At 38.0% G+C, this 25,627-nt stretch overlaps 1 protein-coding gene across 1 annotated transcript; it reads left to right on the top strand.

The window, feature by feature from the left end:
* The first annotated feature begins 1,081 nt into the window (after positions 1–1,081).
* On the top strand, positions 1,082–24,594 carry LOC125877829 (1-phosphatidylinositol-3-phosphate 5-kinase FAB1B-like). The gene is made up of 12 exons (XM_049559099.1): positions 1,082–1,229; positions 1,830–2,515; positions 7,326–8,063; positions 8,596–8,749; positions 13,637–13,981; positions 14,509–15,363; positions 15,463–15,794; positions 19,828–19,951; positions 20,037–20,195; positions 21,339–22,841; positions 23,317–23,583; positions 23,995–24,594. The coding sequence occupies exons 2-12, from the start codon at positions 1,923–1,925 to the stop codon at positions 24,307–24,309; spliced, it is 5,385 nt and encodes a 1,794-aa protein (XP_049415056.1). The 5' UTR covers positions 1,082–1,229; positions 1,830–1,922; the 3' UTR covers positions 24,310–24,594.
* The last annotated feature ends 1,033 nt before the right edge of the window (positions 24,595–25,627 follow it).

Genomic DNA, 25,627 nt, shown 5'->3' with positions numbered 1-25,627 from the left:
TTATATTGAGCCCATGCTGACACGGGCTCGTGTATCTAGTTTATACATAAATATGGGCTAAAGGGAATATAATATTATTAAATTATGTGACGTAAAAAATTTCTCCTAATAAATATAGAATGATTTTTTTAAAATTTTATTTGTTGTATAATATACATGTTAGAATGGTTATTACATGGTGTAGTGTATTGCATTTAGTTTAAATACATACATAATTTGTTTTGATTAGTATTTAAATTTTATTGCATTATATTATTTAAATTTATCGTTAAGTAATGATGGAAAGTTCTATTTTATATAATGATTGTTTTGATGTAATCATGTCATTTTCTTAATATTTTTTTCTCATTTTGTCATTACTATTTAATATTTTTTTGTCTTACCTTTTCATATCAACTCTACCCTGCATCCTATTTACCTTGCACATTTATCATTTAAATTATTGATGCTTAACATTTCTTAATAACAAAGAACAATATGAATTGTTTAAATATTATATCATTAAAATAATATTATACAATATAATAATGAAAAGTATTAAGAACATCTCCAAACCTTGCGTGAATTATTAGTTTCATTCTTGAACTATTGACATTCTTAAAAACACCCATTTACTTTACTAACTCGACTTAAATATATCCTCGATATTATAACACATGAGTGAAATACACCTCCTAAATTATTCTCATCAAGTTAAAATGTGTTTTTAACCGTTTTCTAAGTTTTTTTATTAAGAGGCTCATACATCTATAAAAGTTTGAGATCACTTGTTATTGTTATGTGATAAATTGAAGATATATTTAAGTTTAATTAATCAAGTAGATATGAGTTTTTAAGGCTGTCAATAATTCGAGAGCGAAACTTAAAAAAAGAAAGATAATGACCACGTGGCAAGATGAAGGTTGAAAGAAATGCATGCACACCCCCCAAATCACCACTCTCTTTGTGTCCCAACTATCTTCGTCTTATCGTCATAATACATTATTTCCGTGACTCTCTCTCTCTCTCTCTTTTCCCTCAATTATTATTTATCAAAATGATTCATTTAAATCATTTTCTCATCCACAATTACATTATTCCCCATTTTTGTACTATACTTTTTCTTTCTCTATAACAGAAAAAATTAAATAAAAAATTCAAAGGAAAAAAGAAGGCGGTGGCGCGCCGGAGAAAGCGGTGGCCGGTGGTGGGTTCGTCGAAAGTTTCACTTGTTTGGTTTTCTAACTAATGTACTCTTACTACTTTGTAGTTATTTTACATATAATGTTATTATGGAAGCAGTGTAATTTGTTATTTGTTTTGTTTGATGATTGCATTTGCAGTGGGAATGATTAGTTTGCTAAATCTTGAAAAGGGTTTGAGTTAAAATCACTTCTTTGAACTTATACAGTGAGGATTGGGATGGAGAAAATAGAATTTGTACTGTATTAATTTTCTTTTGTGATTTTGCCTTGTATGGAAAATTTGTTTGTATTGGAATGAAAATAGGCCCAAATAGAGTTAAACTGGGATTGAGTTGTAGCTTATTGATTGATATTCTTCTATGATTTGGGAGTTTTATTATCTTTTCCCTATTTCAGTTGTGACTGGTTTGTTTCATATTAAAAGCAGTCTTCACTAATGTCTGAAGAAAATAGTCTTAAGCTAACGAAACATTGCTGTGAGATATCCTAACTAAAGCTTGACAACCAATTCTTTACTTTTTGAAGAATATATGAATTAACAGTTGTAGAATCTGTAGAAGATGATTAGTAGGTAGTGATGAGTATGATAATCTGAATGTGCTGAAATATTGAGACGAAGGTTTGAGTTTGCTTTTATCTATGCAGTGTAGATTGGAGATATAGATATTGGTAGTTAGCATGAGCTGTGGCAGATGATTTTTAGGTAATGATGAGCATGATAGTCTGGAAGTTGCGTTCATGGACACGCCTGAAAATAAGAAGCTATCTGAGATAGTTGACGTAGTAAAATCATGGATGCCGAGAAAGATAGAGGCGCAGGTGAGTGTGTCCAGAGATTTCTGGATGCCCGACCAGAGCTGTAGGGTATGCTACGAGTGTGACTCTCAGTTTACTGTATTTAACCGCAGACATCATTGCCGTCTCTGTGGCCGAGTTTTCTGTGCAAAATGTGCATCAAACTCTGTTCCTGTCTCAAATGAGGAGCCCAAGGCTGGCCAGGAAGATGGAGACAGGATTAGAGTATGCAACTTCTGTTTTAAGAAATGGCAGCAGGGGTTAGCTACGGTTGATGGTAGGATGAACCTTCCTAGTCCAGGACTCAGTCCATCTCCTTCTACCACAAGTTTGGCTAGCAACCAGTCTGCCTGTACTTGTAACAGCGGTAGCAGCGGTAGTTCAACTGTTTACCCCACAGGACCATATCAATATGTACCATGCAGCTCGTGTCAAAGTGCTTCTCAATCAGCTCAGATGGGTCCGGCAACTCTCCAGCAAGATCAAGCAACATCTCTGGGGAATCCAGAATTTGGTCATTTTGTCTCTTGCTACAGGTATCCATAATTAGTTTCATATGTACAGATGAATAGAATGTATAAACAAGATTCCATTTCCTTTATGCCCGTCTTGCTGGTTTGCTGACACATTTAAATTGCATTTTCGCTGCAATCATATTTAATATATGGTCAAAGCCTAATTTACATGTTGCTATATCCACATATGGAACAACATACAGTATATCTTAGCTGATCATTAGATGTGATTGTTAGAACTAGAATAGGAACATGAATAGTATATAGAATCCTCTTGTATAAGGATTGTAATCTAGTGTCTATAAATAGGGCTCAATGTAATAATGTAGACGTACAATTCAATAATATTTTTCTCTTATATTTCTCACATGGTGTGAGGGCATTGGTTAAAGCACCTGGTGAAAGAAAATTAGGTCAAAACAGCTACCATGTTTCAAATTATGCCAACATTCCAGTGTTGTTTTGTGTCAACCCCATAATCCGTTAATGTTGTGCGAAAACCAACACCACCATAGACTATAACCCACAAAATTTCACCGGTAGAAAACTTTCCACGCGCACCCCATGTCGTCGAAGCAACCTTCTCTGGTGAGATCTACACCACACGTCGGGTGCGTGAGCCTCTTTCCCGCCAGTTTCTCGAAAAGTATCACTGTGCATCATTCCAGTGAAATCAATAGTCGTTGTGCAAGTTTCAGTGACTATTCATAGCTCTCTCTGATTACATTGGTGTTGTGGAAAATCCACCACCACCACAAGGTTCAGCAATATCTGGCAATCAAAGCCCAACCAGTGTTGCCAGTTGCAGATCCCTTATGCGCGACTAGATCTAGGGTTCTAGCGACTGCGTTAGTACCACACACTGGTGTGATCCTGTTATGGCCAGTTTTCCAGCGACTTTCTTGTTGAATATCGACCTGTCTCTTGGTAATGAGACGATCCATATGTTTTATTTCAAATTTAGAGCACTTTCCGGCATCCTCTACACTGTTTCCGGCAGATTTGAGTTTTCTAGTAGTGCTTTCTCTCTGTTCCAGATTCTCTCTGATACTCTCCCCCATGGCTAAAATAGCATTTGTTCACCTTTTTCTATGTTTGACTTCCTTTCTCCATTGGCCTCTTCATTAGATGGACATTAAGAATGATATTTTCCACGGTGATCTTGCGAAAGAAGTCTATATGGAGCAACCACTTGGTTGTTGTTCACGAGAGTCCAGTAGCCTTGTATGACGATTGCACATATCACTCTGTGGTCCGGAATAGTCTTCTCGAGTTTGGTTTGGGAAGTTCAACACAACTGTGAGAAATGTAGGAAAATAATATTATTGAATTGTTGTTGTTACTGCATTATTACACTGAGACCCTATTTATAGACACTAGAATACAATCCTTTACCAAGTAGGATACTATTTACTATTCATATTACTATTTGTATTCCTATTCCTATTCTAAATAGGATTATATAAACCTATTCCTACTCTAACAAGATTGTATAAACCTATTCCTATTCTAATAGGATTGTATAAACCTATTCATGTTCTAACACTCCCCCTCAAGCTAGTGCATACAATTCATATACCTAGCTTGTTACAAATGTAATTAATACGAGGACCGATGAGGGGCTTGATGAGATTATTGCAAGTTGATTAGTTGACTTCACAAAATTGACAGTCAATCTCAATGTGCTTGTCTTCTCATTAAATACTGGATTTGATGCATAATGTCCGTTAATCTCAATGTGCTTAATCTTCTCATGAAATACTGAATTTGATGCATAATGCCGATAAAACACAGAGTGATAAAATTACAGTGTTGAATTTTCCAAACCAAACTTGCAAAGACTGTTTAAGACCCCATAGAGTGACTCACATAATCGACATACAAGGCTACTAAACTTCCCCCTAGCAACAAAATTAGGTGGCTGCTCCATATCGGCTTCTTCACAATGCAACGGTCGCCGGAAAGTGCTTAAAATCTAGTATAAAGTATATGGATCATGTTGGAATCAATAGATGAGTCGATATTAAACAAGTCACCGAAAAACTCGCCGGAACATGCTCATGTGCCGGAGTATTAGATTTGATGGCTAAAAGTGGTCACAATCTAAGAAATAAAATTATATGGGTAGGGTCAGAATGATGTCATGACCCAACTAGAAAATAGAAATTATATAGGATAGTTCAAATTGATGGAACGACCCCATTGAAAATGAGAAATAACAGGGGTAGGGTTGGAATGATGGTACGACCCTACTGTAATAGAAAAATTATATGGGTAGGGTTGGAATGATGGCACAACCCTATGCAAATCAGATTTGAGGAGTCACCGGAAAGACAAATGGAACTGTGCAAATCAAATCTGAGGAGTCACTGAAAAGACACATGATGCTATGCAACTCAGATTTGAGAAAATAGTTCGAAAAAATCCACGGTACTACACAAATTAAGTATGAAAAGTAGTCCGGAGAGATGCATGGTGCTACGCAAATCAGATATGCAAAAAAAGGTAAGTCACCGGAAGGATGACACAGTGCTACACAAATTATATATGAAAAAGTAGTCACTGGAATGATGGTACAGTGCTACGCAAATTAAATATGAAAAAATAGTCACCGGAAAGATGGCACGGTGCTACAAGAATTAGATATAAGAAAGTAGTCACCGGAATGATGGCACGGTGCTACACAAATTAGATATGAGAAAATAGTTACATGAAAGATACATGGTGACCCAACTTTTGCTAATATAATCATTGGCCAGACGAGCAACATATATGGGTGCCACCCGCCAACAACAGAAGCTCTTTGATTTTCTACCAAGATCGTAGAGGCTCTGATACTATGTGAGAAATATAGGAAAATAATATTATTGAATTGTTGTTGTTACTACATTATTACACTAAGACCCTGTTTATAGACACTAGAATACAATCCTTTACCAAGTAGGATACTATTTACTATTTCTATTACTATTTGTATTCCCATTCCTATTCTAAATAGGATTGTATAAACCTATTTCTACTCTAATAGGATTGTATAAACCTATTCCTATTCTAATAGGATTGTATAAACCTATTCATGTTCTAACAACAACAATTAAGGAGTTTGGCATGACTTGCAATGGAGGTAATTACTCGGTGTTTTATTGACATTCTACACCAAAGCTATGTATTTATTTGGTGGTTTATGTTGACGTTATCATTATCCTTGGCAATAATCAGGATGGTATCACTAATTTGAAGCAACATCTCTTTCAACATTTCTTGACTAAAGACCTCGGCTGAATGAAGTATTTTCTAGGTATTGAGGTTGCTCAGTCCAAATGAGGTATTGTTATTTTGCAACACAAGTATGCCTTAGACATTCTTGAAGAGTCAGGAATGATGGATTGTAGACCCATTGATACTCATATGGAACCGAATGCTAAACTCTTGCCAGGATAGGGGGAGCAATTTAGCGATCCTAGAAGGTATAGACTGCTAGTTAGAAAGTTGAATTATCACATAGTGACTACACCTGTCTCTCTTTTCCTACGACTGTTGTAAGTCAGTATATGACTTCCCCAAATGATAGTCATTGGGATGCAATTGTTTGGGGAGATTGAGATTTCTTGACAAAAAAACTAAATGTTTGTAGATGTTAGGCTAGCATTAATAGAGTATAATCGACTCAAAACTTCCTAAATTCTTACCTTAGCTTGTGGAATAGGCCTATTGGCAGGAAATCACCCAAAGACCCCAAGCTCCAACTCTTTAACCTCTTCTTCTACTCTTTGCACAACTGGTCTATTTAAAGCCATGGATGACTCACGACATAAGCTAATCATGCGCTCCCCTAGCATTACTCGCTTGCCGGAACCGTAGCTTCTGGTGACGTGTGCAGTGTTGGTTCAAATGTTGGAAAATCTTACTGGGATTTGGTTGCCGACCGCTGACGGATCACGTGGTGTTGTTGGTTTTCGCACAACACTGAAGGAAAAGCAGACGCCGCAAATTAGCGCACGGTGACTGTATTTTCTTATCCTAGATGTTTATCACCAATGCTCTTATACTTCGTGAGAAATGAAGGAGGAAAATGTTATTGAATTGTGTTGTTACATTGTAGATTGTGCCCTATTAATAGACACTACATTACAATCCTTTTCCACATAGGATACTATATACAAATCCTATTGTTATTCCTGTTCTAACAATAATTTAGCTAGGAAATCTGTATACTCAATCAACAGTAATGTACCCCAAGCCATGTACAATAGCTTGTCCGGTCTGTTTGTTTATTAATAAATGACCCAAGTTTGAGCTGATATGAGCTGAGCGAGCTTTCCTTGTGCATATGCCAGTTCATTTACCGTGTATTGTAGTCTGTGTAAAGTCTTTCTGGAACAAGAAAAATGTGATTTATTTGTTATCTCTAGGTCTAGAGTGTTCTTGCTAAAAATACTTATTCGGTTATTCTCAATTTGGATCTTGTCGTTAAGGGGGTATAAAAAATCAAGGCTACACTCAGCACGATAATAGAAAGGTATGATAACCCCGCTTTATCCTATCCAAGTACTAATGACCTATCACTAACGGCATATTTGGATCCCGAGCAAGGTTTTTGTTGTTCATTTAACTCTGTGCTTTCCAGGAAAGAAGAACTCTACTTTTTGTGGTGCACACTTTGAGTGGTAGGTTGGGTTGTTTGTATGGGCCAAGCATGTATAGTATTGTCATGAAAGATAGATGAGACACTTGAATCAGACCTTTACTTTGCTTGCTTTCATGTATTATTATTAGACTAATATCTTTCCAGTGTATGTTTCAATTATCTATCTTAGCATTTGTATGGCAGGAGTGATGATGAAGATGATGATTACGGTGTGTGTGGATCACATTCTGAGCCAAGACACTTTACTGCAACAGATGTCTATTATGATGGTGCAATCAACTACAAGGAGAGGAATAATATTTGTGGACCAAACAATGATCAACCTGCTGAGATTGAATCAAGTAGTGTAAATTCCTCATCATTGACAGAGAACTGTGAATGGAAGAACTCAGAAGGGATGAAAGAACTTGCAAAAGAAACAGATACTTGTATCAATGGTGTCGAGCATGAAGGGCCTCCTCCTCATGATGTGAATGCCACAGATAATGCACCTGTTGATTTTGAGAATAGTTATTTACTCTGGTTGCCACCAGAGCCAGAAACAGAAGAGGATGATAGAGAATCTCTTTCATTTGACGAGGATGATGATGGTAGTGAAGAAGCGCCAGGGGAATGGGGTTACATGGATTCATCATGGAACTTAGCTGGTGGAGAGTACCATAATAGGTCAACCGCGGAGCATAGGAAGGCCATGAAAAATGTAGTTGATGGACATTTTAAATCTTTGATTGTGCAGCTTTTGCAAGTTGAACATATTCCTCCAGCTGAGGAGGATAATAATGAGAGTTGGTCGGAGATAGTCACATCTTTATCCTGGGAAGCTGCTACACTCCTAAAGCCTGACATGAGTCAGAATGGAGGAATGGATCCTTGTGGATATGTGAAGATTAAATGCATTGCCAGTGGACATCGTAGAGAAAGGTTTTCTACATCCGACTATATGGCTTTCTATTGTGACCTAACCCAAACTCTCATATACCTTCTTTTCATCTTCTCTATAAAAGAATTACAAAGAAACACTAATTTCAACACCTCATATGTAAACAAAATTTTCTTGTTGTGCAACATTGCAGCTTAAGCTATTGTTCTCCCTGCATTCTAACTTGATCCTTATTTATTTTAGTTATGGACTTCCTATTTGTCTTTGATTAGACTCCTATACTGTGCTGCAATTGCTTCTCATTATCAACCAAATAATTGCAGGCTTTGTGATGCAGGAGTCAAATTTTCAAGTTGCTTATTTTTATACTTGCATATATTCTAATGAGGTGTATGAATTGGTGCCATATGTTAATTTTTCCATCAGGATTTGGCAGTCCTGTTGAATGATTCTTTACTTGGTTTCTGCCATCGTTGTGCTTCATTTTTCCATTAAATCATTGGTCATACTATGCAAGTATTGGTAGTTTATTTTCCTTCTGCTGATAAAGTTCTCCTTTATGCTATTTACTAGTACGGTGGTTAAAGGCGTTGTTTGTAAGAAAAATGTGGCGCACCGGCGAATGACCTCAAAATTCAAAAAGCCTAGACTCCTAATCCTTGGAGGAGCACTGGAATATCAAAGGGTGGCTAATCACTTGTCAAGTTTTGACACTTTATTGCAGCAGGTTTTCACTCAATCCAATTCTTTGTTGATATTTTTAGTTACTTGATAGGATGCGGAAATGCAATCTGGCCCCCAGACTGCAGGATCTTTGGAACTTTGAACACATGGTTGTTTCTTCCCTGTTGCTAGTGGGAGGTGACATGTATTCCGTGGAATTAGTTGAGGTGTGTGCAAGTTGGCCCGGACACCACGGTTACTAAAAAAGAAGATATCTCCGTATCACTCTTTGTCCTTCACGAGACCTTTTTAAGTTCGTGTAGAGATGAAGTATTTGTGCTAAATACACCATCTTTTTTATTCTTTTTCCATGTACACACATCACACCATATATACGTAATAAAACTGTAGGAGCCTTTTCCTCATAGATTAGCCTTGAATTGGCTTTAGATCATATACATACCATGATAGCAAAATTACAAAATTAATGATTGATATACATGGATAAGATAATGGCTGAACATACCCAAGGGTGTGACCTAGTGATCAATGAAGTGGTTGAGAGCCATGAGGTGTCTGCAGGTGGGAGGTGGCAAGATCCCGTGGAATTAGTCGCGGTGCACGAAAGCTTGTTTGGAAACCACAGTCATCCAAAAAGAAAAGATAATGGCTGAACCATGATACAGAATCATTTCCCTTCAGATTCAGAACTGAACTATTTAAAAGAAGCTGGGGAAGCTAATATGTACACTATCATTGATATTGCTTCAAAGAGTTTCTTTGAATTCCAGGATCCAGTTTCTATACATTTATTTGCTGGGTAGTACTTCAATTTGGGAAATTTTGAGATTTCGTTAGTCTCTTTTTTTTTTTTTTTGGCTAGAAGGAGGAACAGTTGGTTGAGGGGAGAGAGTGGAAAGGTAAGAGGTAATTTCCTTGTTCACGTAGCAAGTAAACTAGAAGTAAAGGGAAAAGTGGAGGGTTATACTTCATTCTTCATCTACTTTTTAATCCTTCCAAAATTGAACAGAAAGAAGAAAAAAATATATACTAGCTACTTTCCAGCTAGTACTGAACAAGTAATGGGCAATGAGATACATCCCCTGATGGAGGTAACTCAAAAAACTCCCTCCTCATATTCTAGTTAAACATAGTTTAACCTAAAATTTGAATTTTGTTGGCCATACGTGTTGTCAATCAGCTTAATCATCTTTGTTGAGATGTTGCAGTTGTACCTGTGGTAACATAAAAAAACATGATATGGGGAAGTTTTTTTGATGAAGTAAGATGCTGTATTAGAAAGGCATCAAGAAGATGCAAATTACTTACACAAAAATATGGTTAACTCCTGAGAACAAAAACACCTATTTAATCAGGGAGTTAACCACAAGCAAAAGGATGGTCGCTAAGCCATATTGAGGGAGCTAATGAAATCTAAGAGGGGTAATAAATCATTTACAGGGGATAAGTTGCTCCAATGGAAGAGACTAATAAGGCAAAAGGATTTCAAACTGCTAATTGGAGTTGAGATACCATCAAAACATCTGAGATTCCTTTCCTTCCAAATACACCAAAAAATACATGATGAAATCATCTGCCAGGTCTTCTTGATGGGGCTCTCAACTTCTCTAAGACTCCAACTTCCAACTACTTCTTTGACACTTTGCGGGAGAATCCAGTTGATACTTCTTTGACACATTGCGGGAGAATCCAGTTGATACCAGCAATTGAAATAAACATATTCCAAAAAGCTGTTGCCACTGGACACTGCAGAAACAAATGATTCACTGATTCCAGGCTATTGAGGCACATGAAACATCTGTTTACTAGCTGAAATTTCCTCCTATTTAGATTGTCCAGGGTTAGGATAGCATTCTTGAGGGTAGTCCAGGTGAAACACTTGATTTTAGAGGGTAGTCTAGTCTTCCAAAACAGTTTCCATGGCCACTGGTCTATCATGGCATTTGAAGAGCACAACTTATGGTATCCTTCCTTCACAGTGTATATTCCTTTTTCAGAGTTGCCCCATTTTAAGCTATCAGGCAAGTGAGGGGTCATTGAGGCTCCTTCTAGAATTCTGAAAAAATCAAAGAGCTCATTAAGCTCTCAGTCTTGAAAATTCCTNCAGAGTTGCCCCATTTTAAGCTATCAGGCAAGTGAGGGGTCATTGAGGCTCCTTCTAGAATTCTGAAAAAATCAAAGAGCTCATTAAGCTCTCAATCTTGAAAATTCCTTCTAAAGCGTGGTGCCCATATTCCACCTTCTCTGTTTTGAGCCACTGAAGAGTCTGTGTCAGAGGCTATCCTGTAAATAGCAGGGTGGGAGACATTGAGAGGTTGATTGTTAAGCCACCTGTCTTTCCAAAATTTAACTGAGTTCCCATTTCCAATCCTGAAGGACACCTCTTGGAAGAACTCCTCCCTTAGCTGGCTAATGTACTTCCAAGATCCAACTCCATAAGGATCATTGTTCTGCTTGGTGCTCCATTTGTCTTGCCTCCCATATTTGGCATTCACTACCTCTTTCCAGATACATGTTGGTTCTTGAGCATATCTCCACCACCATTTCATTAACAGGCTCTTGTTGTGCTTCTTTAAATCTCTGGTTCCCAAACCTCCGTGCTGCTTTGGCATAATTACATTTTCCCACTTCACAAGATGGAACTTATGGCCCTCATAGCTCCCCTTCCACAAAAATGATCTTCTGATTTTGTCAATTTGATTCTGTACCTTGGATGGTATTGGGAGCATTGACATAATATATGTGGGGATACTGTCAAGTACACTGTTGATAAGAGTCAACCTGCCTCCCGTTGAGAGATGTTGCATCTTCCAAGTTGCCAACCTTCTCTCCATTTTCTCGATAACTTCATTCCACACTCCTGCATCTTTGAACCTTGCTCCCAAAGGGAGACCTAGGTATTTTGTTGGAAATGTGTCAATGCTACAACCCATGATGCCAGCCAGTTCTTCCAAATTAGGGACCTCATTTACTTGGTAGATCTTACTCTTCTGCATATTAATATGTAGCCCGGAGATTGCTTCAAATAGGAGTAGTGTTAGGTTGAGATATCGCACCTGAAACTTCTCTGTCCCACAAAAAGTAAGAGTATCATCTGCGTAGAGCAAGTGAGTCACAGAGATAGAATTATCTTCGTTGTTGCCCACCCTGAATCCTTCAATCCATTGCATTTGCTTTGCCTTTGCTAACATCTTGCTGAGACCTTCCATGGCAAGGATAAATAAGAATGGAGAGAGTGGGTCTCCCTGTCTAATCCCTTTTTGAGGGGAGAAGAAACCAACTGGGGATCTATTCACTAGAATAGAATATTTGACATAATGCTGAATTTGATCCACTTGATCCACCTTTCGCCAAATCCCATACTCCTCAGCATTGATAATAAATAAGACCAATTGAGTTTGTCAAAAGCTTTTTCCACATCTAACTTGCATAGGATTCCAGGAACTCCACTTTTTAGCCTTCCATCTAGAAGTTCATTTGCGACTAAGGCTGCATCAGTAATCTGCCTGTTTTTTAATAAGGATTGGGGTTTTTTTTGGGGGTGGGGGATGGGGATGAGGAAGGCATGTTAATAAGAGGATGTAGGTCACAGGGGAAAGCTGGTCAGTGAGTCTATGATAGTGAAGCAAATGAGATAGGCTCAAGGAGGGAGGTCTCTGTATGTGCAAAGTGTTTATGTATTGTACTTCATGTTTTTCTTTAAATTTCTGATATTACAAGTTCTTTTTAATCTGTTTCTGTTATCAGTTTTTTCTGGTTTTGTTTGTCCTTCATCAAAATAGTAGACTGGTTCTTCTGATGACTTATACAATGTACTTTCCAAGTATTCACTAGATAATACATTAGAGACTGTTCACTGTAGGGAGAAAATAGTTTTTTCAAGGGATTAACTAAAATATAGTTAGGTGCTACGGTGCCTGTTACTCTTATTGGACGTATATGTTAAAAGAATTTGGAAGAATAATTAAAAAATGTCTTTCAATAATTTTATAAACTTGAGGGCTTTAAATAGACAACTTGAAAACATAATTGGCAGAAAGTCTGCATAATGAAAATTCAAAAAATCCAGTATCTCAACAAACTAAACAAATATAATAGAAATTTATAACTCAAAAAAGTAGATTCATCCTAAAACTAAGCAACTTATTATGCTAAATTAAAAAACTGCTTCAGTAACTGAGGCAAATTTCAACCTAAGTTGCGCGGACTCTTCATTTTTTCTGTCGACACGAGGCGGGTGCGGGTGCGAGTGTGGGATATGTGTGGGATTCGGTCAACCCACATAGGATACTTTGACCAGAGTCCATGGACACATTTGATCTACAAAGAAAATAAGATTTCATCTTCACTGACCAAATCTGATAGATTTGTGGGGCATTCAAAGAGAGATTGCAGCTTGCCATGTTTGAAAAATAGGTCGAAAATTAGTATTGGTTAAAAATGGGTTGAAAATGGTTCTTTAGATGAACTCACAGATCCCGTAAGACTAATGAAACTCTGATACCACTATTGGTTTTTAAAAGATGGTGCAGCAAAATAGATTGGAATAATAATTTTAAATGTCTCTCAATAATTTTAAACATTATCTGCAGAAAATTCGTATAATAAAATTTTTAAAAAACTAAAATACCTCAACTAAAAAATCTAATGGAATTAAAAAATTAAAAAAAGTACGTTCATCCTATAACTAAGCAATTTATTATGCTAAAAGATGCTGCAGTGACTGAAGCAAATTTCAACAGTATGTCGTTGGTTTCTTGTTATCGAACCATTCAGATTAGCTAGAATGCTCTAGTTTCTTGATATGTTGGTGTTGACCACGGATAGAAGACTTTTTAAAGAAGCCACGTTGCGTTATTTGGGTCATCAGTTTTATTTGGATTAACACTGTTTGGTTCATCACTTTTACTTGGATCATTCTTTCTTCTAGGAAATGGACCATCTGAAGATGGCTGTTGCAAAGATTGATGCTCATCATCCAAACATTTTGTTAGTAGAGAAATCAGTATCTCGATTTGCACAGGAATACCTGCTTGCGAAAGACATATCTTTGGTTCTCAATGTGAAGCGGCCGCTTTTAGAGCGTATTGCCCGTTGTACAGGTGCACAAGTAGTCCCTTCAATTGATAATCTTACAACGCCAAAGTTAGGGTACTGTGATTCATTCCATGTTGATAAGTTTGTGGAAGAGCATGGTAGTGCTGGGCAAGCTGGAAAGAAAATGACAAAGACCTTGATGTTTTTCGAAGGATGCCCAAAGCCATTTGGCTGTACAGTAAGTTGCATGTTTGATGGCTTGTATGTTATTAGCTGGAGCATGAAATAAATCTGAATTGTGTGGAAAAATTACATTCTATTGGTTTTGGTTGTACACTCAATTTCTTTATGGCGGACATGGTGATATTTCTGTTTTTGTTGCTTTAACAAGGAGTTCCCAAAATTGTTCTTAGTTGAAAAATTTAAGAAAAGAAGAAAGACTGATCCTTTGGCAGAACATGCTCATTGGTAGGATATGATATTACAGTTGACCTTTTGTCTCAATATTTGAATAATCTTGCTGTGAATATGATTTGTACTTCTTTATAATCAAGTAGTATTAGTATGTAAATTATTTGAGTTAGAATTATTCGACTTAGCCATTACACATGTCTTCTATTGCTTGCTTATAGGTAATGTTTATGCTTATGATGCTAGAAAATGTGAAACGAGAATGGTGCACCTACTGTTCTGTTCTTGACCAGTCTCCTGGTGCAAATCTTGAAAGCGTGGAAGTTGACCTCTTTTTGTTTGTGTGGGTCTCAGATTTTGCTCAAGGGTGCCAACGGGGACGATTTGAAGAAAATAAAACGTGTTATCCAATATGGAGTTTTTGCTGCTTATCACCTGGCTCTGGAGACATCTTTTCTCGCAGATGAAGGTGCTTCCTTGCCAGAGCTCCCTTTGAAGTCCCCACTTAAAGTTGCATTGCCTGATAAACCATCTACTATTCAAAGATCCATTTCAATGATTCCTGGTTTCTCCCTACCAGTAGCCCAGAGACCGCTCGATCACCATAACCCTGGCACACCATCTCATTCCTCAACCAAACTGTTGTCTGGTATTACATTACCATCCAGCAGTGCTCCAATGCTTGTTGAACAGTCAAGTTCTCCCGAGTGTTCTAACTCATTAGCTAGTGCTACAACTGCCTCAAATAATGTCGACTTTTCTGATTGTCCTAATTCCTCGCATCATTCAAGGCTTCAGTTCTCAGATCAAGCTGATGGGAGGAATGAAATGGCTCCAAATGACCCTCATGAAGCATCTCCACTAGACAGAGGTGAAGATGCAAGAAATGATTATATACTTAATTTTCCTAGCAATTCTTTGAGGGATGCTGGTAGCTTTTCTCATGTTGTGGGAGGTTTTCGCACGGCACACTTAACTTCAGAATTGGTGATACCAGAATTTGATAATAGTTATTTCGAGGAGTTAGGGTCACTGCAGCAAGATTATCCTTCCTCACCTTCCGACCAATTGATTATTGTAGTGTGCCTTTCAACACGCTGTGTTTGGAAAGGAACTGTTTGTGAGCCCCCTCATATTTCTCGAATAAAATTCTATGGGATCACTGATATGCCTTTGGGACGGTTTTTACGGGACCGGCTGTTTGATGAGGTAGTATCTCTCTTCTTCTTTTAAAGTTGCAGTGTATATATTCTATGCATGCATGGTTTAATCTGGTCTTTTTTCTGATATATGTAATACATTTACCAGAATTTTAGGTGTCCCTCATGTGAAATGCATCCAGAAGCACATGTTCGTTGCTATACTCATCGGCAAGGCAGCCTCACAATTTCTGTAAAGAAGCTACCTGAATGTATCTTGCCAGGAGAACGGGAAGGAAAGATATGGATGTGGCACAGATGTTTGCGATGTCCTCGGACCAATGGTTTCCCTCCTCCAACCAAGAGGGTAGTGATGTCTAATGCTGCTTGGGGGTTGTCGTTTGGGAAATTTTTGGAACTCAGTTTTTCAAATCATGCAGCAGCGAGCAGGGTTGCAAGTTGTGGTCATCTTCTTCACCGAGACTGCCTCCGGTTCTATGGGTATGCTGTTTCCTGTAAGGCATTTTTACGCATTATCTTTCTACACTGGGATTGTAATGTTTTTACCTATGTTGATGTGTCCTTGTTTTTCTTTAATCAGCTACCTAATATCATGTAAAGTATGTAGAGAGACAGAAACCCGTTGCATCAGTAAAATTATCATAAAAGCCTCGGACGCATTTCCTGTATAATGGTTAAAGTTGGTATCTGTAAGCAAGTACGTTATTTCAAATAGACAGTTCCACATAAAGTAGTGGAAACATTACCTCCTATGTTGTTAAAGTCTGCGGCTAACCCCACTTCAGGTGAAAATTTTGTAACTTGAATTGACTACTATAGACTTGCTGCAACAGCTACTAATGACAAACTCCCTTTTGCCATTAGGTCATAGGTGTGATCATTGTGCTTACCAATTTTTGGTCTGGTTGAGGTTCTTAATATTGCATGGGTCCTTAGCTTTTAGTTGTTTGCATGGATACTCTGATGATGTTGCTCATCAACATGCATCAACTATCCTGACTATTCGACCCAAAAAAAAAAAAAACTATCCTGACTGTTTTATATTAGGGTTTACTGAATGCTCCAAGGCACATCTCCCAAGAACTTTCTCTCTCCTACTTCTTAGGAGTGTAGAACATCTTTTCCGGTGGTTTTCAGCTGGGAAAACCTTTCTTTGTTGTCTAAACTTAAGTCATCAATTTCTGTGATAGCTTTCAACCTTTTCTTTCTTCATTTTCTGTTAAGATGGTGCTTTAATTTTCAGAGATGGGGCATAATAGTATTTACTTGAATGCTGGTTTTAAATCCTCCAACATTACAAGATGGAATGCTGCAACACCATTTAGTTTGAATGGGTGAAGAGGAGCCATAATATAATGAGAAGTCGTCCGTTGGCAGTAAGATCATGGAATGGATATGCTTTGTCCTTAAAGAGTCCTCAACAGATCAGAAGAATGTGGTAAGAAGATGGAACACCACAGACCAGGGTTCAGAACATTTTTGCACCAGAAAACATAATGAACAAGGGAGATATATGAATATCTTATCCTTAAATGGTTGTGGACTATCCATTCGCTAAGGCAGGACAATAAAGCAAATGGCAGTCCAAGAGCCTCAGAGAAGCAGAAGTGAGAACGAAGAAGGGGAACACTAATCTCAGTGATTTTAGTGCGCCAAGGATGACGGGTTGCTAAAAAGATTCTTAGTCGGGTGTTGTGGGAAAGAAGCATAAGAGAAACTATGCTAGCTGAAGTGAGGAGATGGACATCAGTCAACTGGAAATTGGCATTTGTGGTAAATATTTTTGAGATGAATGATGACCTATATATCTATTTGAGTTCCCAAATAGGTTCATGGCTGAGAAGATTCTCCAAGGTCATTGGTACTGAATTTTTCTAAAGAGGAAGTTGGCCTGATTTAGCTGGGCAATTTGTTTTTAATGGTCTTCAACATGACAAGGGGTAGATAACACTGACGACAGAACTTCTCTTGTCATATTACTGGGGTATATGCACCTAACTCCTACAAAGAAAGGAGGATAGTGTGGGATGAGATTGGGTCTGTAAGGGGACTAATGGAAGGGCCATGGGCTGTTTGTGGTGACTTTAACGTCACTAGATTTAGCTCCGAGAAGAGGAATTGTAATAGAAGAACAAGGGGTTTGGATGAATTTTCTGATTTTATAGAAGATATGAACCTAATTGAAATCCAGCTTGAAGGTTGAAACTTCACTTGGTTCAAAGGGTATAATCATGAGACAGCTTCAAGAATTGACAGGATTCTTATTTCTGAAGAATGGGATGACAGTTTCAACAACATTACCAATCTCTTTCCAGAGAAGAATATCTGATCACTTTGCTGTATGACTGTATCCTTACAATGTGGTTCTTGGGTCCAGATAATTTTATTTTAAAGTTTGAAAACTGGTGGCTAGGATCTGAAGGATTACTGATAGAGTTAGTGGCTGGTGGAAATCTTCCAGTTTTATTGGGAAGCCAAGCTGGTGGCTTGTTTTGTGTGACTTTTGGCAAAGGAAGCTATCCGCTCTTGGGACAATTTAATGAGAAGAAAGATCACAATGTGTTCCAGATGCTTTTTGTGTGGAGTTAAAGCAGAGACAGTTAGTCATCTAATTCTACTTTGCAAAGTAACAGAACAGCTTGGTTTGAAAGATGACAGAAGCTTTAAAGAGTGGGAAGGAAGCAGGATCCATGGCAAAGAACAAAAGTAGATGGAAAATTGTCCTTGCTTTCATCCCGACAATCAGGAAGGGGAGGAACTCAAGATGTTTTGAAAATATAGAGAATTGTATGCAAAAGATCAAATTGAATTGTCTTGTGCTCTTATGTTTTTTGGTGTAAGCACATATACTCAGATGATACTGGTTCTATTATTGGTGTTCTAGCTACTACATAGATGTTGGAGGTGTGGAGATAAACTCTGGAGTCTGAAGGGTTCAGATTGAGCAAGACCAAAATGGAATATTTGGTGTGTAAATTCACGATACAGTGCATGAGGCTGGTGTGGAAGTGAGGCTTGACACTCAGCTATCTCTAAGAGAAGTAGTTTCAAGTATATTGGGTCCATAATCCAGCAAAGTGGCGACATCGAAGATGATGTTACTCATCGTATTGGTGCGGCCTGGATGAAGTGGAGGCTTGTGTGATAAGAAAGTATCACCTAAACTTAAAGGTAAGTTCTACAAATTAGTGGTTAGACTGGCGTTGTTGTATGGGGAGGAGTGTTGACCATTCAAGAACTCCGATGTTTAGAAGATGCAAGTCGCGGGAATGAGGATGTTGAGATGGATGTTGGGCACACTAGGAGAGATAATATTAGAAATGAGGATATCCCGGACAAGGTGGGAGTGGCCTCTGTGGTGGACAAGATGTGCGAAGCAAGACTAAGATAGTTTGGACATGTGAAGAGGAGATGCATAGATGCTCAGTGAAAAGGTGCAAGAGGTTGGTCATAGCGGGTATGAGGAGAGGTAGAGATAGGTCAAAAAATTATTGGGGAGAGGGATTAGACAGGACATGGTGCAACTCCAGATTACGAGGATGACCTTAGATAGGAGGGTGTGGAGGTCTCATATAGAAGGTTAGTAGGTATGGAGTGTCGTCTTGTTTTCGAGGTGTTTAGTCGTTTTCTTATAGTGTCTTGTTTTTGATTCCACCATCACTTGTTGATTGTGTTTAGATATTATTTTGTGGTTGTTACTGTTTCCTTATTAGTTGCTTTGTTTCTCCACTGTTGTTTTCCTCTTTTCATTATTTGGATGTATTATACTCGAGCCGAGGGTCCTTCGGAAACAGTCTCCTTACCTCCATATGAGGTAGGGTTATGGTTTGGGTACACTCTACCCTCCCAAGACCCTCTACATAGAGGTAAATCAGTTCTATTTCTCGAGTACACTTGTAAAATGTGGTTTCAGTACACTACCACCCATGTACTGTTTTTCCCACTTGTATATGTTTATATATATTGGGTTTACTGAGTTGTTTTTGCTTGTTTCTGAATGTTTCTGTGACCTAGAATTTACAATGTGGACTTCTTGTATTGCTCTACGAGAGAGCTTATGATGCTACTTCTTCTTGCCCTCTATTGAATACATCATTTGATCATTATAAATATGGAGTCCCTGCTAGAAAAAGGGAACTTCCGTTAATAAGAGAGAACTGTACAACAAGAGACTGCTTCTAGAAATCTTGAAAAAATGGATAAGTTGCATCACATCGTGGAAAGGGCTTATATCAGGAAAATCCTACAGGTGTATGGTTTTCTTGTCAGTTTTATTACTGTTCCATTTGTAGTTCTTCAATGGTGACTTTTCCATATTCTGGGTTAATATTCTCAGTCGGTGTTGTGTTATCTTGTGCTCGATTCTGGTTGTGGTGCATGTATAATTAACAGGTGTTGCCGGTCCAATCTTTCTTAGATTTATTATTCGTGTGATGGTCCCACAGTATTTATTTTCCCTTTCTTGTTGCTCAAACAATGCTTTTCTGCACCTCATCTTTGGTTGTTGCCACAGGTTTGGGAAAATGGTAGCTTGTTTTCGATATGCTCCTGTTCATGTTTATTCTGTCTTTCTCCCACCTCCAAAACTTGAATTTAGCTATGATAATCAGGAGTGGATTCAGAAAGAAGGTGATGAGGTACAGTTGGATTGAATTCTTGCCTAAGTTTTGATACTTCTATGTTTTGCTTTTTTCCTGATGTGCTTGTCTCCTGCAAGAGAAGGTGCGCAGAAGGGCTAATGCGTTGTTTGCTGAGGTGTCCAAAGTTCTTCATGTAAAGTTGGAAAATTTGTCTGTTGATAGCAGCTTGAAAGCACCCAAGATAAGTGAGCAGATCTCAGAGATGGAAGAAATATTAGAGAAGGAGAAAACTGAGTTTGAGGTGATTTCTTACTTGTTTTTTCTATCCTGTTGTTGAGATACTAAGTCATATCATCTGTATTGTCGGTGATGTATGAACAAATTTTTCAATCTGTCTTATTGAAAAGGTAGCTATTGGTGACCATGTTTAAAGTTCAACTGTTTTGAAAGATGATTACCAAAGTAATATCTCTCTTGTTTGGTGTGGATAACATGTTTCAAACCCTTTTAACCTTTTTTAAAAAACTTGGGAATTTCAGTATAGTATGTCAGAAAATTCAGAGGTGCATTCCGTCACTCTAAGTTATGTGAAAATTAATGCAGCAGCAAGTTGGAGAAGAAAGAAATGATCAGGGTTCTCTATAAGAAATAGCAGTAGAAAAAGAATATGAGAGGAGTCGAGAGAGGGAAACAAAGTAAACTGATTGAAGAGAGACTACAGTCCCAAGATGAACATGTATCCTAGGTTCTTTTGGTTCTAACTGAGAAAGGGTCTTTGGTTTGACTAGTCAGTCAACCCAGAAGTTGGGTGAAAACCATCCATTATAAATGTGTAATATAGAATCCTTCCTTTTGATGGGTTTCCTCAGGAAGAATGCCTCTTAGTCTTGAGTAATTGAGACCATACCCCATACAATTGTTAGGTCTAGGTCCTCGACCTTACCACCTTCCTCTGGGGGAATTAGGAACTCCCTCAACTGGAGGACTGTTCCTCAGGGCTGCGCTACAATCGCTGCTGTTTCCCTCAGTAGATGTACAGCTGTTGGGAACTTCAGTGTAAAGAGCTCCATAACTCAAAGTAGAACTCTTTCGTCTAATTAAAAGTCTGCCTGGTGGTATTTTTCATTCAAGGCATGACCTCAAGTTTCCTTCTGAACAACAACTGCACCCCCGGTGGTGAGGGGTTGCTCGAGACCATCCCCTCTCTAGTCACAGTGGAAGATAAGCAGTTGCTTACGAGCCCTCCTAATATGGAATAAGTTCAAAAGTTAATTTTTAGCATGTCGGCGCGCACTAACCCCCAAAAAGGTCTCCCATATCCTGTAAAGCCTTATTTAGGGGAAGGTTCTTTTATTTCTTTTGCTTACCCTTTTCATTTTCTTTTGGGTAAGGTAGCAATGTAACTCCAAATAACTTATTTCTTACTGGTGTCCCATTGTTCTAGGGATTGTTATGCAAGGCACTTAGCAGGGAGGTCAAAGTTGGTGAGCCTGTAGTTGACATCCTTGAGATAAATCGACTGAGAAGGCAGTTGGTTTTTCATGCTTATCTATGGGACAGACGCTTGATACATCTTTCCAGTTCTCATGGTAAAAGTTCCCAAACTCAGGGCAGTTTGACACAACTGAAGGAGAAACCCCTCAGCTCTAGTGAGGAACTTCCTGAAAGGACTACAATTTCGAGACATGGAAAAAGTTTGGGGAGCTATGATTCAGTTCTTCAGAATGTGAAGACTGAAATAACATCTAATGAAGGAAGACACGGTCAGATTCCTGATGGGGTTCATGAAAGATTGACTACTGATGAGAACCTAATTCACGGGAAAGACAGCGAGGATATTTGTGCTATAAGAAGTACAGGAGATGGAAATGTACTGGAACCTGGAAAAAATGTCAGACGCGTTCTTTCAGATGCAAAGTTCCCTTCTGTGGAAAGTTTATCTGACACTCTTGATGCTGCATGGACTGGTGAAAGCCACCTGGCTATTAAGGAGCATAGCAGTGCATTTCCAGGTTCGTTTGTTGTAGATTCTACTGCTTTGACCGGAGTTTCAGCAAATACAGATGTCGAAAGGTCTACGGGTGACAAAAATGGGGCTGAAATACCTCATTTATCTGCTAAGTCTGACAACACAGATTACCTGACCTGGGCAACGGAACATTTCTCAAATTTCTATCGTTCCTTCAACAAGAATATTACAGCAAATCCACAATATGTTGCTAAATTGAATGAGCATAATCCTGTTTATATCTTGTCATTTAGCGAATTGCAACATCAAGGTGGTGCCAGGCTTCTTATGGCTGTTGGTGAAAATGACATTGTTATTCCAGTTTATGATGATGAGCCAACAAGTATCATCTCATATGCACTTGTCTCACCAGATTACCGCAATCAAATGTCGGATGAATCTCAAAACCTGAAAGAAAATCACAAATTTTCAGCTTCTTTGTCGTTTCTGGATTCATTAAATCTACTTTCGCTTCACTCTGTGGATGAAATAGTTTCGGAATCCCCAAGAAGTTTTGGTTCTACCAACGAAAGCATGTCATCGGGTCTCAGTTCTCGCAACTCAAACATGGATCCACCTGCATATATTAATGCTTTGCATGCCCGAATATCTTTCTCAGATGATGGCCCTCTTGGAAAGGTTAAGTACACAGTCACCTGCTATTATGCGAAGCAATTTGAGACCTTGAGAAAGTCTTGTTGCCCCTGTGAATCAGACTTCATACGTTCCCTTAGCCGATGCAAAAAATGGGGTGCTCAGGGTGGGAAGAGCAATGTTTTCTTTGCCAAAACCTTGGACGACCGATTTATCATCAAGCAGGTAACAAAGACAGAGTTGGAGTCGTTTATCAAGTTTGCACCAGCTTACTTTAAGTATTTATCCGACTCAATAGCTAGTGGGAGCCCAACTTGCTTGGCAAAGATTCTGGGGATCTACCAGGTATCATTTGCTGTATTTCATTTCTATTTAACCGAAGTCACAGTTATAATCAATATTTTCAGCTTTTTGATATTTGTGTGCAGTGGAGCACTTTTATTCTGGTGAGGCAGTCTGGGGTTGTAACGAAGTTGTATCTGTGGGTTATTATCTCCATCTGGCCTCCTAACACAACTTCTTATTGTCAAAATATTTGAAGAATGTGTAAGATTATCATGTTCAGCCCCGCATTTTAAAGTTACCTATTTTTCTTGATAGAGATAATTTTCCAACATAGTCAGTCCTGTGCTTTAGAGGTGCTCCTCGCTCTACCCTAGGAGAAACTAGAGGGTCACCCAAAAAGTAGTATAAATTGGTTCATAAGATAGATCTAGCTTCAGCAATTCGGTCTGCCCTTAAAAGATTTTCCTTACAAAATATGACTCCCTGAAATTTATTTGCTCTCCAATCTTTAACAGCATTGTTGGATATTTGTTAGGTTACATCAAAGCATCTCAAAGGTGGGAAAGAATCAAGAATGGATGTGCTTGTTATGGAAAATCTTCTTTTTAAGCGCAACATCACCAGACTGTATGACCTTAAAGGGTCGTCTCGATCACGCTATAATCCAGATTCAAGTGGAAGTAACAAAGTTTTACTTGATCAGAACTTGATTGAAGCAATGCCAACTTCTCCGATTTTTGTGGGAACGCAGGCTAAGCGGCTGCTGCAGAGGGCTGTGTGGAATGATACTTCATTTCTAGCGGTAAGCTTTGAAACAGCACCGATATGTAACTTTGTTAAATTGTGTTCTATAAAGAGTTCTGTATTTCTTCGTTCTAGCTGGGGTTACTGGTTTATCGTTTCCTCTCTTCAATAAAGATTAAAGTAGATGATTGCTGGGACCCCTCCCCCTTTTCTGCCTTTGCCATAATCCACATCTTTTCTTTGTTTTCTAATTGTTTCTCCTTTCTTTTGCTAGATGCACTTGCTACTGCACTAGTTCTCTCATTTGTTAGTAGGTTCTCCAAACTTTTTGTTAGTCAATGTTAACCAGCATCAAGTATATGTTGAAGTGTCCAAAGTGGGACTTCATGCTCTTCAAACACAAGTATTAGACGCAACGTATGTTTCAGTCCCTGGTCTGCTATATTAATAGAGAGTTATGGTTTTGCAGTCAATAGATGTGATGGATTACTCATTACTAGTTGGGGTGGATGAGGAGAAGCAGGAACTGGTGCTTGGTATTATTGATTTCATGAGACAGTATACGTGGGACAAGCATCTTGAGACTTGGGTAAAGGCTTCAGGCATTCTAGGTGGGCCGAAGAATGCAGCCCCAACGGTGATTTCTCCAAAGCAATACAAAATAAGATTCAGGAAAGCAATGTCTACATACTTTCTGATGGTGCCAGATGAGTGGCCATCACCAACAGACATTTCTTGTGGATCCCACTCTAATCTATGTGAAGTCTCAAGTAGGCCTACATGAAGTGATACCTTAAATATCAGTGCAGAAAATTTACCCCGACCGGTCTTGGTATAATTTTATCCAACCTTTCTTATGCCATCAAGTTTTGTATATTTTGTGCAGGAATGTTGGGTAGTTGCTTTATCATTATGATTACTTTTGTTTTTTCAAAGCAGTAGTACTACAGAGAGTTATTTCCATACAAAGAATTTGCTATTTTTGGGCGTTCCGCCAGTTGTATTCTAAGCTCTTGTACAGACAATAGTCAGTCTTCATTTCTTGTTATCCCACCATTCTGATGCTCAATGGAAGCTCTTGGTCTATTCATGTGTTTATATGAGAGTTGAGACTCTTTTGACAATGGCTGCCGTGGTAGCAGTAAAGATCAATATAATTTGATCTAGTAAGTCCTACAATCAGATGGTTTTCGAATTTACTGCACACGCGACATTTTGAATTATCAAGTACCTATGCAATGAGTATTACTTGTCGCGATTCTTCGCCCCCTTCCTATTTTGCACACCGTGTAGTTGGATCAATTGTTATGTGCTTTCAACTTGCAGAATATTCAGCACAGAAATTTCTGTAGTTTAAATGTCACAATTTTTCCTGGCAACTAGAGAGAGTAAAAGAGCTCGTATTCAACAGTGTAAATTATGATTTCAAAGAATTTTATTTACTTCATTGATTGCTAGAGACTTGGCCATTCTTTGTTGCTTTGTAAGCTTCTGTATCTTTTCAATATAACTCTAAATCTCAATGTAATACAATCAATTTCACTATAGTGGCAACATTTGTTTGAAAGTTTTATGGTTGCTACGTGGGGTATTATTATATATGTATATTGATATTTCACATTTACATTTCATTTAGCTGTTATAAATAGAAGTATGCAATTTCTTTTCCGTAGTTTTATGTTATAAATGAAAACAGAATATTTGTCAAATTTTAAATCTCAGTTGATTTTCTCACATCATTAATTAAAAATTGAAAAGGCTAAAACATTATTAATAAATTTCATAGCTAGTTGTAGCATACCGACAAGGTGACATAATTTAAATCAAATAATTTTGTGTACCAAGAAAAAATAATGTATTTGTAAACCAATTTAATCATAACAATAGAAAGAGTATAAATGTAAAAAAGACAAATATTAGTAGTTTTTTCTCGTTAGGTTATGAACCATAACTGCATGGACACTATCTAAATACATTTTTTTTTTCCTTTTAGATGTTCGTACTTACAATTTTCTATGTGCATGACTTTAATGATGACTGATATAAATATTTTAATATTTTATTTTATACATAATATATTTCTTACAAAATATTTCAGTATA

This window comes from Solanum stenotomum, chromosome 9, assembly GCF_019186545.1.
Source record: "Solanum stenotomum isolate F172 chromosome 9, ASM1918654v1, whole genome shotgun sequence".
Taxonomy (NCBI): domain Eukaryota; kingdom Viridiplantae; phylum Streptophyta; class Magnoliopsida; order Solanales; family Solanaceae; genus Solanum; species Solanum stenotomum.
The sequence above is the reverse complement of the archived record's forward strand: the minus strand, read 5'-3'. Positions and strand labels throughout refer to the sequence as shown.

Coding starts and splice junctions, on each gene's coding strand:
- LOC125877829 (XM_049559099.1), top strand. CDS start 1,923: ATGGACACGCCTGAAAATAAGAAGCTATCTGAGATAGTTGACGTAGTA. Junction 2,516..7,325: donor CATTTTGTCTCTTGCTACAG/GTATCCATAATT, acceptor TTTGTATGGCAG/GAGTGATGATGAAGATGATG. Junction 15,364..15,462: donor GGGACCGGCTGTTTGATGAG/GTAGTATCTCTC, acceptor TACATTTACCAG/AATTTTAGGTGTCCCTCATG.